Below are 17,329 nucleotides of genomic sequence, written 5' to 3'. Positions count from 1 at the left end.
CAGTTTTTCTGGAACCCTCACCCCCATGTCTGTCTTCAATTTTTAAGCCAACATTCAGTTGTAGTTTGTCTAAACCACAGAGCAAATAGGGCTCACTGTTATGCTGCAGTGTTTTATACAGATGTTCTTATTCTAAAGAGAGAAACAGAACCAAAGGGGAGTTACATGTGAGGTCATACAAACTGCCTGCTGTGAAGGAAACTCTCCTCACACTCCTGATATCACAATCTGCAAAGCACAGTTGGAAATGGATAACTGGTCAAAATGAAAGCATCAGCTCAGCATTTGCAGCATTTGTTCCTTCAGCTTCTTTAGAAAATAGATACACTGTGCATTTAAGTCAAAACCACAAACTGAAACTGAATGTAACTCTGCTCATTACTACGCAGTCTGTGCAGCTGGTGAATTGTGAAACGTCAACGCTGCTGCATGTGATGCTGAGGCTAACGAAAAAAAAGAAGAGATACCAACAGGATGAACAACAGGCGTAGATACTCAATGCTCAGCACATCAGAGTAAAAGAGGGATTAGCTGTGTGTATGTGTGTGTGTGTACGTGTGTACACGTACACACATTGTGCTGCACACATTTCTCCACAGTGTGCAGCAAAACAGGAATGCCTTCCTGAGAGAACATTCCTTCAAAACATTTCCAAATCAGCTAATTTTCATGCAGTTTTGTTTCAATAGTGTGAGTTTAAAATATCTGAGCTCTTTTTCACACATATACTGTAAGTGTTGCAATGCATAAAAAATAGAGGTGACTGTTGATTAAAATGTAACACCTTAAACTTCACCTCTGCATTTGTCTGCGTTGCGATATTTCTGTAGCTTTGCTCTGAACCTTTAGATTTTGGTCAGCTAAATCTAAAGGTTTAACTGACCATTAGGTTCTTTAAGAACCATTAAGTTCTAACAGAACTAGAAATTGAGACAGCAGATAGTGATGTTTTTTTAAAAATAAGATGGTTCTGTTTTTTTATTTCATATTAAGACTGGAAATGTCTGAAACTTGCCAACCGTCCAGCCAACCGTCAAGCCATCTATTTGTCGTATCCGCTTAGTCTGTGCAGGGTTGAAGAAGGAGCACATCCTTCTACATGTTGGACATTTTGCACATTTACACATCTAACTCTAATGCCTTGTACTGAGCTTTCATCTGGTACAACTATACAAAGAATTATTGTGGAGTGAAATTAAAATAACACGCAATTTTCACAAGAAACCTGCTCTACCCCACACCAAAATAAACCCAGTCCAACCAACTGTCTTTGGTACTCTTTCCATTAGTAAATAAATTCCTCCTGCATGGTTTTTAATCTAAGCATAAATGCAGCTGTTCTGTGAAGGCATCAGGTGTTTTTCAGAGAACATTAGAGAAAAACAGCATCATGAAGATGAAATTATGAACAGTTCAAAGCAATGTAAAAAAAAAAAAAAAGCTCTGGATATTTTATGGAGCACTGTTGAAATGTTTATCTGAAAAAGTGTCACAAATGCAAACCCACCAGGAAAAGGCCATCCACTGAAAGTGACAAGCCAGGAGAATATAGGATTAATCAGCGAGATGTTCATGGAAATTCTGGAGATCCTGCAGATATTCACAGCTCAGTCAGAGGAATCTGTTTAATGATCCGAGTGTGTTAAAAAAAATAAAAAAGCCCATGTCATGTTTAAAGTTTGACACAGGCCGCGTAAAAAGTGGGAGAAGTTGTTTTGGTTAGATGAGACCAAAATGAAACATTTTGGGACACAAAAACAATGGTAGAAAGCTAGAACTTCCCTGCTTAAACATTCTTCTTGCTGACACATGATCCATTGTTCTGTGGGATGCTTTTCTTCGACAGCAACAGGAAAGCTGATCAGAGCTGATAGGTCTATTACTGCAGCTATGTACAGAAAAACCCTGAAAGAAAACCATTAGAGGTGGGAAAAGACCCGAGTCTGGGGCAAAGGCTGCCCACCAACGAGACAAAGAGTCATTGAAAATGGTTGTTTGCACAATTCATCCAAATTGACTTCTGTAAATTGACTTTTAAAGGTGAATAGGAAAACCAATCAGTCTGTAGATGCCCATAAACAAATACCCAAAAGACAAGGCACAAGTTGGCTCCTCCATGTATTTCCTTGTGGGGATTAAATATAAGTAAAGGTTTTCAAACATTTTGAAAACCAAATATATCCCAATAAAAAACCGATGTTTGAGGTTATAATGTAACAAAATGAGAAAAAGGCATTAACTTTTGTCAGGAACAGCAGATTCAAAAAATGAACCATGTCAGACAATATGCTGTCAGCAGCTAATAACACAGGTGAATAGGGTTCCATTTGAATTACAGAAGGAAGTGGGTTTTTTAACGTCTCCAAACATCCTGACCAACATGAAGTTATTTTGGTTCCTCCTCAGAGGGGATTTTTGATGACATTCCAAGTGGCAAGCAAGAACAAAGTTTCCAGCCTAATCTCTTTCAGCATTCTTTCTACGATTCTTCCTCAGATTGTTCTATATGATTCAAGGAAACAGCCCTAAACAATGGTGCTGCTGTACTAAATAGTATTTCATATAGTAAGTACTATAGTAAGTATTGTGGATCTTTCTGAAAGAAGAGATATTTGCCTCGCAGTTGAATTTGTGTGTTTTAGAGAAAGGTGAGTCAGTTTGTCTACATAAGATTCAGAAAATCACCTCAGCCTTTTCCAGGAACTGCTTTGCTAAACTTCCACACAAACACCAGGACTTACTCCTTTTGGAAAGCTCAAGGTCTTCTGTTCAGTCAATGACTAACATGTGAGTCACAACTGAAAAGAAAAAAAACAGAGTAGAGGGGAGGAGGGGTCTTCAGAATTAAGTAATAGTTGGACTTGGACCAATGATATTTTATGTGATTTTATTAGCAAGTAATCACAACTAATTGCTAGTTATTCTTCATATTACACAGTGAAGCAAACCTAGACCCATAACAATGAATTTCTAACCAGTTCTGACTTCTCCTCCACTTTTGCTGACAGACGCTTGGCAGCTTCTCTAATCATTTTCAGTCTCATTTTTTCATCAAGTTTGGAAAAATATCCAATCTTGCTTTTCTAATGTCCCTGTTGTCCCATATTTTCTCTTATTGTTGTCTTTATGGTGCCACGAAGCTAAGCCCAAAAATAGTTCATACTCCTGACAGAGTTAAGTATAAAGTAATTTCTAAATTGTACCAAGAAGACAGGATGTAATATTGATCATATCATAATATTACATAATTTTGTTTTCTTTTGTTTCAGTTCCTATCAGAAACAAAACTGGTTGGATAAAAACGATCTAAAATAAAAAATTATTTGTGTCATGTCCAATCCTTATTGACAACTTTGTAAGGTTACATTGCTTTAAACTTTTGTAATACCTCTACATAAAAACTTTAAACTAAATGGTGCTCAAAGCACCATTCTGTTTTAAATGTGTAAAGCTGAATTTAATTTCTAGTTTGCATTTATTTAAACAGGATTTTGTAGATTTTTATGTATACATTAATATAGTTAATTGTACATTACATAATTTTTGGCTCAGTTAAATGTCCAGTTTTAATAGAAATTCATAGTACATGTCACAGACTTATGCAGTTATTTATCTAAAATATATTTTTTGTATTATAAAACCAGTTAAAAATCTATGTAAAAGATATCTTCTGTTTTGCTCTTCTTAGGCAACACTGTCCTTAAATGATGGCATTTGTTTACATGCTTCTTTCATCTTCTCATCCCTGGATCTGTTGATATAGAGAACTCCTTAATTCTGTGTCTAATCCTCCCTTGGATTTTATTTCTGCTAAAAAGGGAATTTTCCTTCTCTATCTTTGTCTGCTACCCTTCTGTGTGTTTTTGAAGTGGGGGGTTCAGATTGCTCAGCTTTCTAACTGAACAGAGATTTTATCACGATTCATATCCTCAGTCTAAATCATGACTAAAAGTGAATTGCAGCAGAAACAACTTCAGTTCACAATGTGTTCAAACTTCAGTGCTGTTGCAATGTGCTGGTAATATACAGCAGGAAGAAATGAGTATTTGAACCCCTACTGATTTTGTATTTTTTTCTCTCTTGCTAACGGTTTCATTTTTGATTATAGACAGAACATCAACAATTATTAAGAAAAATGCATTAAATATTAAGTTAAAATTAGATCTTTATGTCATTAATTGAAATAAAAAATATATTTTTTTAAAATTTCTTAAAAATTATCAGAGGATGGGATAAACATTTACCCCCAAAGTTGAACAGTTGGTACCACTGTTGCCTTGCAGTAAGAAGTTCATTGGTTCAAATCCCAGCATTGGACTTGGACATGTGGAGTTTACAAACTCTGACTTTCTTCCACAGTCCAAAAACATGACTGTTGGGTTAATTGCTCTCTCTAAATTGTCCTGAGGTGTGAGTGTGAATGGTTGTCTATGTTGTGCTGTGATGGACCTGTGACCTGTCCAGGGTGAACCCTTCCTTTCGCCCAATGACCACTGGAGATAGGCACCAGTCCCCCCACAACCCTGCAAGGATAAGCAGATACAGATAATAGATGGATAGATTAAAATTAGTCTGTCATTAATTCGGCAAAGCAGCCGGCAGGTGAATAAATTAGTGAATGTTCTCAAATCCTCTTACATTTCCAAAGAAAGTCTTTAAAATGTGTGGTGTGAAAAGCCTCTAGAAGATTAAATCCACTAAAATATCTGCAATCTGTGATTTGATGTGGCCTGCTTGAAAGGGCGGGGTTGGAAAATGATGTTGTAATCTTCTTAGTTATTCAGCAGTCAAATTCACTGACCTCAAAGACAATGCCAAGTAAAAAGCTCCAAGACTGTTAGACTACAGTAGAAGTCAATTGGCGGCAGTCAGAGTCTGGGAGAGTGGAACAAATGTTATTAAATTTGACAGACAATTAAAGTAGCAATAAGACAGACCTTTAGATGTCGTGCTATGAGTTCATCTGCTATTTGAGTGATGAAATGCAAGGACTCAGTTTCCCTGCAATTTCAAAGTAAAAAGGCGCAAACTCATTGTTTCAAGACTGGCTTAAATTCTCCTGGTTTATTACTGTTACCTCATAAAATGCAGCACCTTTCAAAAGGATTCGTGGCCCTTGAAAGACAACTCACCTCTGAGCATTACACAACCATGTAGCATCTGTTTCTGTTTTTTTCTAAACACTTCCCACCATAATTCTTCATTTGACCTATGTTGCCATCAAATTCCACAAGCGTAGATTACAATGAACTCTTTCTGTGTATGAAGCCACGGTGATGTCATGGAGGCTATTTTTGAGACTTCCTAAGAAGCCCACAGAAAAACACTAAAACCACTTTCAGAATCTGTGTTAAATCCTCCAGTATTGTTTTACTGGTAATTATGTGTGAAGTCTGCAAAGAATTTATTACAAATGATGTTAAAACTGTTGCCAAAGAGTTATCTATAAATCTAATCTCATCTATCTAATCTAAGTTGCTAACACACAAGCCACTGGTATGTTATACAACATGCTGTGCTGACTGTGTCTGTTGAGCAACAAGTCCAGTTAGAGTTCTTTCCAAATTATTATTTTGAACTGGCACCACTAATTGAGAGTTAAATTTCACAGCCCCAGCTTTAGTTTAATGAAAGGTCTTACGTCAGTTGTTTTTCCAGCGAGAGGGAATAACTGTTGGTCTTTCTCACAGCATGTCACGCTACGTCATTGCATATGTTACTTAAATGGCTGTTTAACGTCCTATTATAGAGCTACTGCTATCTCACACCTGAAGCTGAACCAGAACTGATATCTGCAACATGACCATGACCCCCCCAAAATACCAATATAATCACAAAGAACTGACTAACACAGTTATAAATGGAAAGTTGTGGTGAAAATCAAAACCCAGATCTTTATCTCACTGAGAGCTGTGACACGTAACAGATTCTGTACAAGAAACCCCTTTAAGCATACTTCAAAATTACAAGTGAGGCAGATAAAAAATAATAATAATTTTTATAAAAAATATCAGGAAGCAGGGCATCAATCAAGTAATTCTTGATCAAGTTCCCATGCTGACAAAAACTGGTAAAAGGCTGTAAGATACAAGAAGTGTTAAGATCAATTTACCTTAATTTCTAATTTACAACACACACTTAAATAATGAATAAAACAATGTTAAACATTATTGTTTAATTCACCTGTAACTTCCCACTCTGCTCCTTAATGCTGGCTGAGTAACCTTCTCCTCAGAACTAACTATTGCGAAGTTTGTGTCTGCAGGTCAGAAAAAAGGCTCGAGTCCTTATAAGGGAAACATATCCGGCTCGTCACCGCTGTGGAGCCGAGCCTTTGACCCGCTCCGAGGCATTGTTTGATCACCATACCCACACGAAGCAATGATAAGAATGGATCACGTCTGGAGGAAAATCTTCTTTGCTATAATAGTTATCTGTAAGTATAAATTATGTTTTTTTTCTTCGACATTAAACTTTTTACTTTTTAAGCATCGCATTGTCGAGGTCCCATAATTTGCATGGGATTACAAGAAGTAAGTTAGTTTTTTTTAATCGTTTTCTAAGGATTTGAGTTTTAATTATTATAAAATTGATGGCAGTCTTTTTTTTTTTTTTTGTCTAAGAGACGTTGTTCGCATCGGATGAACGTCAGTGTAAAATTCATTAACACATTATGAATGTCTTATTTCAGCTTCTAATGTGTTGGTCAACTTGTGATCCGCGTGGCGAAAAGTTCCACTATTTCTGTTTTTCGCAAGTACTACTGCTTCATAAATCGTAGACATGCCGCCAGGTACTGTCCTCCGCTATGAGCACATTGTTTCCAATACTCAAATAAAATAAAAAGGCTCATTAATAAGTATTGGAGTCTGCGTAATGAATGTGGCTGGTGTGCGCTGCAGGTAAAAACAGGCGTGGCAGGACAGGGCTGCTGCTTGTGAAGGTTTTCTCGAGTTCAATATCCACATTCCTGGTCCTGGTGATTGCAGAGGGAAGCGCAGCTCTGCCTGTTTAGGCTTGTGACACTGATAAAACAGGAGAACTCAACCTGCTTCCACCTGAGGGTGTTAGGAGCCTTTGTTGATTATTATTCTGAGAAGCACTTCATTAAAATAATAACCTCCATGTGCTGCTGTTTTTCCTATGTTCTTGCTCCCTTGAGTCAGACTTTGCAGGTGTTGGTTATTTCTTTGTTACTGTGCAAGATTGACCCACTCTGGTGGTTTTACATGGCAACTCTCTTATGAGAGCAAAATTCAGGAAGCAATCTCTAACAATATATAGTCATAATCATGGGTTGGCATGATTATGACAAGATCTATATATATATATATATATATATATGGCAGAATTATTTAAAACCTGTTATCTGTGTATTTATTTGCATTTTTTTGATAGGCCAATACAAATTCCTGAATAGTTGCAAAGACAAAAAAAGTCTTTTTTAAAATAATATTTATTTATTTATTGCATTCGGCTTGTCCAGCTCAGCTTTTGCTTTGGCACAAATCTTTTTAGGATATTTCTCTCATCTTTGCATGTTGAGACTGTCATTTTGCCCATTCTGCTTTCCAGAGCCGCCCATTCTCAGTCAGACGGCTGGACAGGGCTACTCTAACACATATAAATGCTTTGACCCAAACCTGCTATTGTAGCTGTCTGTGTGTTTTGGTACACACCCTGCTGCGAGGTGAACGTCTCAATCACAAGTCTTTTGCAGGTTTTAATTGCTTTTCTTCTAGGATTGTACTATATTTGGCTTCATCCAGCTTCGCCCCAGTTTTGATAAAGCTTTGAAGAAAAACCCAGCATCATGCTGCACATCAACTATGTGCAGCATGATGCTGAGTTGATATTCATTGTTCATTTTCCAGCCCAAAAAATGTAAACTTTGGTCTCACCTAACCAGAGCTCCTTATTCTACGTGATTGCTGTTTTCCCTGCATGGCTTGTAGCGAATTTTAAATGAAACTTTTAGCTTTTCTTCAACATCAACCTTATTCTTGCTATTTTTCCATGTAGGGTAGATTTGTGAAGGACAAAACCAATAGATGTCATGTTGACAGATTTTACTTCTTGAGCTGTGAATATCTGCACTGCATCTTATTCGCAGATAGTAAAGATGTTAAGTGCAAATGCCTCCCATTTGTTACACAAATTCCCTCACCTGTGTAATAAAATGCACTAATGTTTGTGGTTGTAGTGTGACAAAATGTGCAAAAAAATTTAAGGGCTATGGGTAATTTTGCAAGGCGTTTTAAGAACTGTAAGAGTCTCAGAAGTCTTAATGGAACCTTCTCTGTTTCTTCTACCAGCTGACAAGATAAGCCAATTGCAGACCTTCAATGTTGGCACCGCAGATGCTAGGATTTTCCTCGGCCCAGCTTCTGATGAATTTGGTTACACTGTCCAACAAGCACCAAACTATCAGGACAAATGGTAGGAATGTGATAATTTACTCATAAACTCTGATTTTTAAGTGATCATGTCCAAAAGGGTTTAGGAGCTTTCTCGTATAATTTCATTAATGTGATCAAGCCAGTAAAACAGAGGAAAAATATGATGACACTTATAAATACGCAGAACGATCAGTATTGATGAACTTAAACATTTTCACCCCTGCTTCATGTCAGGGATAGTTTCTCTCAGTTTGGAAATGAAAGCCTGTTGCTGCCTGCAGAATGATGCACACATGGTTTTTGGTTGTCTTTCAAAATTGCAAACAAGTCTTGACACTTTTGATCATCATCAGTTTTATTCACTTCAGCCACTTTTATTTTTTTTGTGATACCAAAGTTTGACCTCATTAATAATTTTTTCACTTGATCGTACAAGTTTTTATTTATTTTACAACGCCCTACACAATTATTGCCTTGCTTTTGAAAAATAATTATGAAAAGAATTATGAAATGTCTTCAAATAAGTACATTCCTTAATGCATTTATCACTGTGACGAATGCAGTTCTCCATCAGTGAGCTGAAAGATGTTTTCTTTTCCTCCTTAATCATTCTTACTCTGAACTACCACAGTATAACAAAACAATAGAAATGGTTTGAATAGAACTGGTGAAACTGAGTCAGGTTGTAGGCTGCCTTGATTACACACACCTTCTCAACGCAGTCAACAAAGATTTTCATGGGATTTCTGTGGTATGTATTTTGCCACTTTGAATATACACTGTCCATTTCAAATACCAGTTTTATGCACTTTATTTTGAGATTTTATAATATTATTACTTTCCTCATGATGGCATGTCTTTTGTAAAGATCACCAGATAAACACTCAGAGATCATGACTGAGTTCTTCCACCATTAGACCACAGAGTGTGTGTTAGGTTTGAAAATTTATTTCTTTAGCCTTGTGCGCAACCCTATTTTCACAAGGTCTTGTTCTTTTGCTCTGTGGTTGATTGACACTTTCCACACAAAAACACATGAACAAGACAGTACTTTTCTCGTGAACAGCTGAAACACTGACTTCTTTTAAATCTCAACTGAAACCCCACCTGTTTAGAATTGTATTTGAAATGTAATCAATTGATGTAACTTGACTTAATGATTGATTCTATATTGCATTGTGATTCTGTGTTTGTAATGATGTAAAGCACTTTGAAATGTCTTGCTGCTGAAATGTGCTATACAAATAAAATTTGATTGATTGATTGATTGATAGAATGGCTGGACATTTCCGTGATATGTACACTGGCATATCATATATTTAACAGACAAATGTGGTACCGTGAGTCATCTGGGTATTGTACGAATGTATACAGTTCCATGATTATTTTCCTGATATTGTCACTAAATGCTAAATGTTGTTAATTCTCCCACGGCACACAAAAGCCATATATATATATATATATATATATATATATATATATATATATATATATATATATATATATACACCCCGCCCCCCCCCACACACACACACATATGAATTGCTCTCTTCTTGCAATTCATGTTGTAATATACCACATTTGGCTAACATTTAGTTAAACAGTAATAAAGCTTCTTCTTCTAGGCCAGATTGACACTCCCAGTCTGTACAGTCAGTCACGCTCATAGAGTAATTTAATGTCTGGAGGACTTCCTTATTGTGTAACTCAAGGAAAACCAGTGCCTCTGATCATAGTTTCTGACTGTAAGTCTGACACACCAGTATACGTAATATTTCCTGTCATCAAGTCTTTAAAGAGTCACTTTTTACAGTATTTGATATTTATTTGGTTTCAGATATGGTGAAGTTACGTTATCATAAGACAGAAGTTTATATTTGCAACTTAAAGTTCAAGCCTCTGTTTTGGATTCAAACTTGCACCAACTTATTTCTTTATCTCAGAGAATTAAAAGGAAGGAAATGACAAATTTACTGTCAACAGCAAAGTTCTGCTGACAGTAAATCAGCAGAACTTCTTAGTAAAAAGACGTCTTAGTAAAAAGAACTTACTGAGACGTTAAATCTCTCTGCCAAATGTTTCTTCATTCTTATTTTGTTCTGCTCTGGATGCATGGTGTGGATTGCACGGAAGCATCCAAGCACTGCCATGACCTCCTGCAGATGCATGCAGTTTGTACCTCTCTCTGAGTCATGTTGCAGTGCTCCAAGTTCAAAGTGATAGAAGAACTAGAGAAAAATATTTCCTAATTGAGAACTCCAGGTCCTGACAGGATCGAGGCACTCCCTAAACCTTTAAGAGCATCCAACTATCCTGGAGGAATTTTGTTCAGAATTCAGTTTCTAAATCAACAAGTGACGTGGTTTTTAAAGGACAGTAGCACATGCAAAATGTGTACTGGCAATTTTTAAGGTGAGCATCTGGCTTGCATGTAGTTTCAAAATTAAACACATACATAAATTTTGGTTTAACCATACTTAGCATGTGCTTTTATCTTAAAATTGCATGATGGTTGGACCCCTTCTGATCGCAAATTGACACATTCTTTTGCTTGCCTTGTAAGCTTGTATTTTTATTTTGTTTTTATTAAAACATTCCCATTTTCAAGTAAGAATGAATTCATAATAGTTCATTATTATTGGAGGTTTAGTGATTAATAATCCTGTTTTCTTCAGGCTCCTAGTTGGTGCTCCTTGGAGTGACAACAGGAAGGGAGATATTTACAAGTGTCCAGTCCAGGGATCCAGTAACAGATGTGAAAAGCTCAACCTTCAAGGTAAACTTCAGGGTTTTGTTTAACTTTCACCCTCTCCACTGTACTCAAAAAATGCCTAATGAAATCTACAAAGCTTTCTCTTTGAATTTTTCTTCTTAAGAAATGTAAGAATCATATTAACAAAGCAATTCATGCAACATATTCCTAATTTGCCTTTTTTATGTTCCCCCCCCTCACAGATTCTGTTAGAATTCCCGATGTTATAAATGTCAACGCCAACATGTCTCTGGGTTTGACTCTTGCTCCCAACCATACAGGCCATGATTTTTTGGTAAGTTTTTCTGTTGTTGTTGCACATCTATTGTGCATTGCACAGTGCACTGTTCAGCTCATCCTTTTAAAAATTGGGAAAAGCATGTCACAACTTTGAAGATGCCAAAAAAGAAAGGCAGTTTCTATGCTATTCTATTCTATTCTATTCTATTCTATTCTATTCTATTCTATTCTATTCTATTCTATTCTATTCTATTCTATTCTATTCTATCAATATGATCAGTGTTTATGGGAAAATTGAGACATTTAAATATAGGCTAATCCTCTTTTGCAGCCTGGAAGAAATAGGCTGCAAAATATTTGAGATTGCAATTTCAACAGGACAATGATCCTAAACAAAAGTCCAGAGCCAAAATGTAATGCTCTAAATCAAAACAAATTCATGTATTAGGATGGACTTTTCAAAGTCATTTTCTGAATCTGTGAAAACACTTGAAAACTGATGAGTTTACATATTCTCTGTCTAATCTGCCAAAACCTGAGCTATTTTGCATATACAGTACCACAAATAGTTGTAGCGAACAATGGTCAAACAACATATTGACTCGGGGGAGCTGAATACAAATGAATGGCACATTTTGTTGTTTTGTTTGTACGTAGAAATTGAACTCAAAACTGTCATTTTTTTAAAAAATGTTTGCTGTTGTAAATATTCAATATGGAAAGAAATTCATGAGAAACTTTCTTTTAAATGACGCTACCAAACCAACATACCAACCAACAGGAAAAAGAAACGGATGTATATATATATATATAAATATTGCACACCCACAATCATGGTACAGGAAGTGGTATCTAGCTTAAATAGCAGTATCAGTCTTCACACTTCATATTTCTTCCCACCAGTCATGGCTTGGTGCTGGTACAATATAGTGTACAAACATTACAAGTCAACACAGAATGACAGCAGTTATAACAATGAACGTTCCTATAATTTGATTCAAATAAACACCTCTTCCCATTGTCTTACATCATAAATTCAAAGCCTTTTAGTGGTTCACCACATCATTTCAGGACTTAAATAGACAAATATTTCCAAGCTGTTGCTATAATTTACTTTTATTGTAGGCTTTTGTGATTGTATAGTGTTTTGTTTTTGTGTTTTTCTGTGTTTTTGTGAAGCAATACAACTGTAAAAAATGTGCTATATAAATAAACTTTTATTTAAATACATAACTTTAGTCACTGCATCCTTCTGGAACCTTTTGGCTGCTGTGAAAGCCAAGTAAATGTATTAATCAGGTCTCTTATTTTTTCTTCTGTCATCCCTGCTGCAGATGTGTGGTCCTCTTTGGGGACAGCAGTGTGGCGATCAGAACTTTTATCCAGGAATTTGCTCGAAACTCAACCCCCTCTTTCAGCCTCAACCTGCCTTTTCTCCTGCCATTCAGAGTAAGCAGTATTTTTCCCTGTATTCACTTTATTACAAATCTGTCTCTTGTTTCTCACAACTCTCAGTCACATCAGATACTGAACCCAACAGTTTATTTTATGAATGCATTAGAGGAAACGTTTAAAGAAAAGACTTTGCGTGAATTTTAAGCTTTGATATTATAAGCTATTTTCTCATGCGTCAGTCCTGAACTTAGAGTTTAGCTTAAGTTAGCTTAGCTCTGAAAAGAGGCTAGTTCCTTTTCAGAGCAAAAGTCATTCAAGTCCTCATCATTGATAACCTCTACCATCTGTCCTTCCTTGGTGATGTAAGATAGTTAAAGTCAAATTTCTTTGTACTTTGTACTGGTTTCAACCACTTCTAAAAGCAGCCCAAGCACTTAAAAAAATCTTCCATTCACTTTTTTGGTAAAAAAAAAAAGTTAAAATTTTTTGGTAAAAAGTTAATATTTTTGGTGTCTGGAAATTTGCTGTAAAAAAATCTCCTGATTGTTAAGCAACATTTCACGGGCACTGCGTTGTTACCTAGCAACCCTAGCCAAGTCCAACTCTTTTACCTAGCAACCCAAGCAGAACTTTAGCATATTTTGGTAGCTGATTTTACCACTATGTACAATGGCTGCTGGCGAAGACAATTGTTGTGTTGTTGAATTACTAGACAGAAACCACTTGCTGCAATCTTTCTGGTTGTGCAGGAGGTTGTGCTTTTCAAAGATGTAAGGTTCTATAGTTGCACATCTGTTTGCAGCCGTTTTCACGTATCAGTGTAAACGTTGGGTTGGGGGTCATGGCCAGCTGCCGTTTATTTGGATTTAAAGTGACATGAAGCTCAAAAACAGCTAATCCTGAAAGGAGCTTAAAATAGACAGAACTGACCAGACTAAAATGTCATTATCTATGATTATGTGTAAAAATAGAATGAACATGTGTTGTATAGTTCATAGATCTATCTTAACCAGTTCAAGGAAACTTGATAGGTAATTTTTATAGGCAAAATACTATCAAACAAATATTGCTTTTGTCAGTGGAAAAAACCTAAACCAGTGGCTCAGTAAAAGTTAGACAGTTTTTTTAGAGTGTTGTTTCTTTTTTTAATGATGCATTAACCAGCCTTCCCTCTAATCTACAGCATGTTCAGGATTGATGGACATTGTGATTGTTTTGGACGGCTCAAACAGCATTTATCCATGGCAACCAATGACGGAGTTCCTGCGCAAATTGATACCTTCTTTAGATATCGGGCCTCAAAGTACACAGGTGACTCTTGAGCAATTGAGTTACAACAATGCTTGAATGCTCTTTTTAATGTATTTTTTTTATCTCACAATAGATGAGCGTCATTCAGTATAGTGATGGCCAAAAGGTTGAATTCAAACTGAATCGTTACACAGACAAGAACCAGATGCTTAATGCAGCATCCAAAATCACACAGATGTATGGTACTTCTACCAATACCTTCGCCGCAATCACATTTGCCAGGTTGGTTTGATAGTAAACACAGTTTTTCTTTTAAAATACATGCAGAGTCTGATTTTTTTTTTACTTCTTAACTTAGTGGCTTGGTCATTTCTTCCTTTCTTCTTTTCTTAAGGTTTATTTTTGGTAAAACTTTATTTGATAGGTTGTGCATAAGACTGACATGTCACTGTCATAAACATGACATAACATCTGTCATGAACATGTAGGAGTCTTTATGAATGTCTATGACTGTTGTCATGAAGTATCATATGGAAAATTATGACAGTTTTAATGCAAAGTTGCTTTAAAAGTTGCATTAAAAGTCCACTTAAAGTACCAACTTTGCATTAAAAGTGTCATTATTTACCAAATAATTAAACTTGGCAATTTTAATGGACTTTTAATGCAACTTTTAAAGCAACTTTGCATTGAAAGTGTCTTTATTTACCTCATGACACCTCATGACAACAGTCGTAAACATTCATAAAGACTCCTTCATGTTCATAATAGGTGTTATGTCATGTCAGTCTTATGCACACCCCGTCACATAAAGAGTTACTGTTATTGGGGCCTGCCATGCAAAGCAATGGCAGGAACCTATTACTATTGTCGGAGAGAAGCGTCTCTTTAAGTATTATTATAATTGGGGCCTGCCATGCAAAGCAATGGCAGGAACCTATTACTATTGTCGGAGAAAGTGTTTCTTTCTTCTTCTTTATTTTTCTTCCGTAACCGTTAATGCGGCTCGTACCGCTGGGTGCTATTAAAAAAGAGAAAGACATTTAATGCTAGCTTTGGATAAAAAGTTTGGCTCCTTTTTCCTCTTTTCTCTCCCGAGTTCTTGACGAATGACGTTCTCCGTGGACGACCTGCAGCGACCGCGTGCTGCTAAACCGAAACAACAACAAAGCGTGTTGACGTCACAGATCACAGAGTTTAATCTCATACAAAGCAATCGACAACAAAGCTGCAGAGGAACAGAGATATGCATTTTCTCATAAAAATAAAAACACACAAGGGGAAGACAGACAAACACAAAACACATAAGACAGACAAAGGCGCCCAACGTGGAGTAAAAAGATGGAAAAAAACTCTAACTCCGTTTTCTGGCCTGGAGTTTTTAAACCGAAGAGGAGTTTCCCTATTTAATATATGCAAAAAAGGCGCTCCGTTCTTCGTCCAATTAGAACTCCCTCAGGCCCCCTGATTTATAGCAAAGGTGCCTGTTTTTTATCTAAGCAGAGGGCGGACTACCCCGTGGTCATCTCTGCCTGATACGGAAGATCCCTGGAGCCAAACGTCCTAAGATGAGATTTCACAGACACCTGCGTAGCCCCCACTCCCATTGGAATGCAAATTTATTGCTCTGTTGTGTCAATGGGGAAGAAAAGGCCCTGTTTTGTTTGAATGTCTGCTGTTGTGAGCTCCCCCATGCTCCACAGAAAACTGTTCCAAATAAAGTGTTGGCTATCCCTTTACACATGTTGTAAGATTAAGTGTATTTTTAGCACTAAAATTAATCATTTTCCTTAACAGTGCACACCTACAAATGAGGTATCAAAACGTGCAGAAAATTCACGCCATTCCAGCTATTACTTTTGGTGGGATTTGGGCTTAACGTGGCGACATAATTCGCAAAAAACTACGAAAAAACCCCCATTATAAGTCAATGGGAAAAATCCTAGAAATACCCTATTTTTGAGGATTTTCTGTGTCGTCACAATTTCACCTAGAAATGCCATTCAAATTTCATTTTGTAGATACGTCTGTGATCTCTTCGAAAGTGAAGACGGCTCGTCGATACCAGTTACGGTTTGTCCACAATTTGCCTCTAAGCGACCCAAAGTTTCTCATTTTTCCTAAAGTTAGAGTGCGTCTCTGGCTGCTTAGAGTGAGAGATGAAGACAACTTTTTCAGCCCAAATCATTTTTGAAATCGCCATCACGCCCACAAATATCGCACGATTAGTATCACAATCGGTCCTGACATTGATACGCCTGTCTGCTCCGGTAAAATGTTTTCGAAATTTATCTAGACCGTACGGTTTTCTGTCACGGTGCTTCAGAGCAAAGTCATGCGACAGGATTTTCTGAGGCTGTCTGAGGCTCTCTCCCATGTATTTGAATAGAATTTCAGATCTGGGCACAACATTTCTTTCTCTCATCACTGTAAATGTTCTGACTGAGGTACAGATATGAATCTCGGGACTATAGCAGAAGACACATTGAACTGTCATACGCTCGAAACGCTTTTCGAATATGTATTACGGTTCCCGAACACGAAGGATTTGTTTCCAATGCTTTTTTTCAGTAAAACGTGTAGGCTCAAACACACAATTGTGTGTTTGAGCATGTATGACTCACAGCTCACACCTGCTGAGACCATTATTTACCATGGCAACGGAACTCAAGAGGCTATTGGCTGCTGATTTGGACTACAAATACGCATCGCTGTAGTTCTATCTATCCTCAGTTGAAACAGATCAGGACTGAGAACTGGCCTTTAGAACTACCCGCTGCTATGGGCTGTATATAACTGATTTAACTCAGTAACTGTTACACATGGGATTAGTTTGGAACTTTAAAATGGAGCATAATAATAATTTCAAAATAAAAGCCTTGAATATTTTTACATCATGTAATTGCTGTTTTTTACGGTGGCCGACAGGTGCAAATGCGCAGCAAAAGAGAAAACATGCAAACAAAAAAGAAGACACCCCCGAATGAAATGCAGCAAATAAAAAGAGAGACGCAAACACCCCCGAATGAAATGCAGCAAACAAAAAGTGTTGAAAACGGAAGTGCTCCAGACCACTAGGGGGAGTCAAAGAAAATAGTATTCATTTCTATGGGACCAGATGCAAGATTCAGAGAAAGAAATTTGAAAGAAAGTAAAGGTATCTCTCTGAATCTTGCATCTGGAAAGTGTGATTATTGTGAGAAGTCTGAAACAATAGAGCATGTTATTTTAGAGTGTTGTAAGTATGAAGAAGAGAGAAGATGCATGCTGAGAGAGTGTGTAGGTATTAAAG

At 36.8% G+C, this 17,329-nt stretch overlaps 1 protein-coding gene across 1 annotated transcript in view; it reads left to right on the top strand.

Annotated features, from left to right (window-relative positions):
- The first annotated feature begins 6,349 nt into the window (after nt 1-6,349).
- itga2 (integrin subunit alpha 2) overlaps nt 6,350-17,329 on the top strand; it is a 29,085-nt gene continuing 18,105 nt past the window's right edge. The window contains exons 1-7 of the mRNA XM_023344269.1: nt 6,350-6,436; nt 8,316-8,439; nt 11,075-11,175; nt 11,355-11,446; nt 12,726-12,840; nt 13,970-14,097; nt 14,171-14,319. Of these exons, the coding sequence (XP_023200037.1) occupies nt 6,382-6,436; nt 8,316-8,439; nt 11,075-11,175; nt 11,355-11,446; nt 12,726-12,840; nt 13,970-14,097; nt 14,171-14,319 (764 nt within the window). The 5' untranslated portion in view covers nt 6,350-6,381. The remainder of the gene's footprint in view (nt 6,437-8,315; nt 8,440-11,074; nt 11,176-11,354; nt 11,447-12,725; nt 12,841-13,969; nt 14,098-14,170; nt 14,320-17,329) is intronic.

This window comes from Xiphophorus maculatus, chromosome 12 (genome assembly GCF_002775205.1).
Source record: "Xiphophorus maculatus strain JP 163 A chromosome 12, X_maculatus-5.0-male, whole genome shotgun sequence".
Classification (NCBI taxonomy): domain Eukaryota; kingdom Metazoa; phylum Chordata; class Actinopteri; order Cyprinodontiformes; family Poeciliidae; genus Xiphophorus; species Xiphophorus maculatus.
This window is presented reverse-complemented; position numbering and strand designations above follow the sequence as displayed.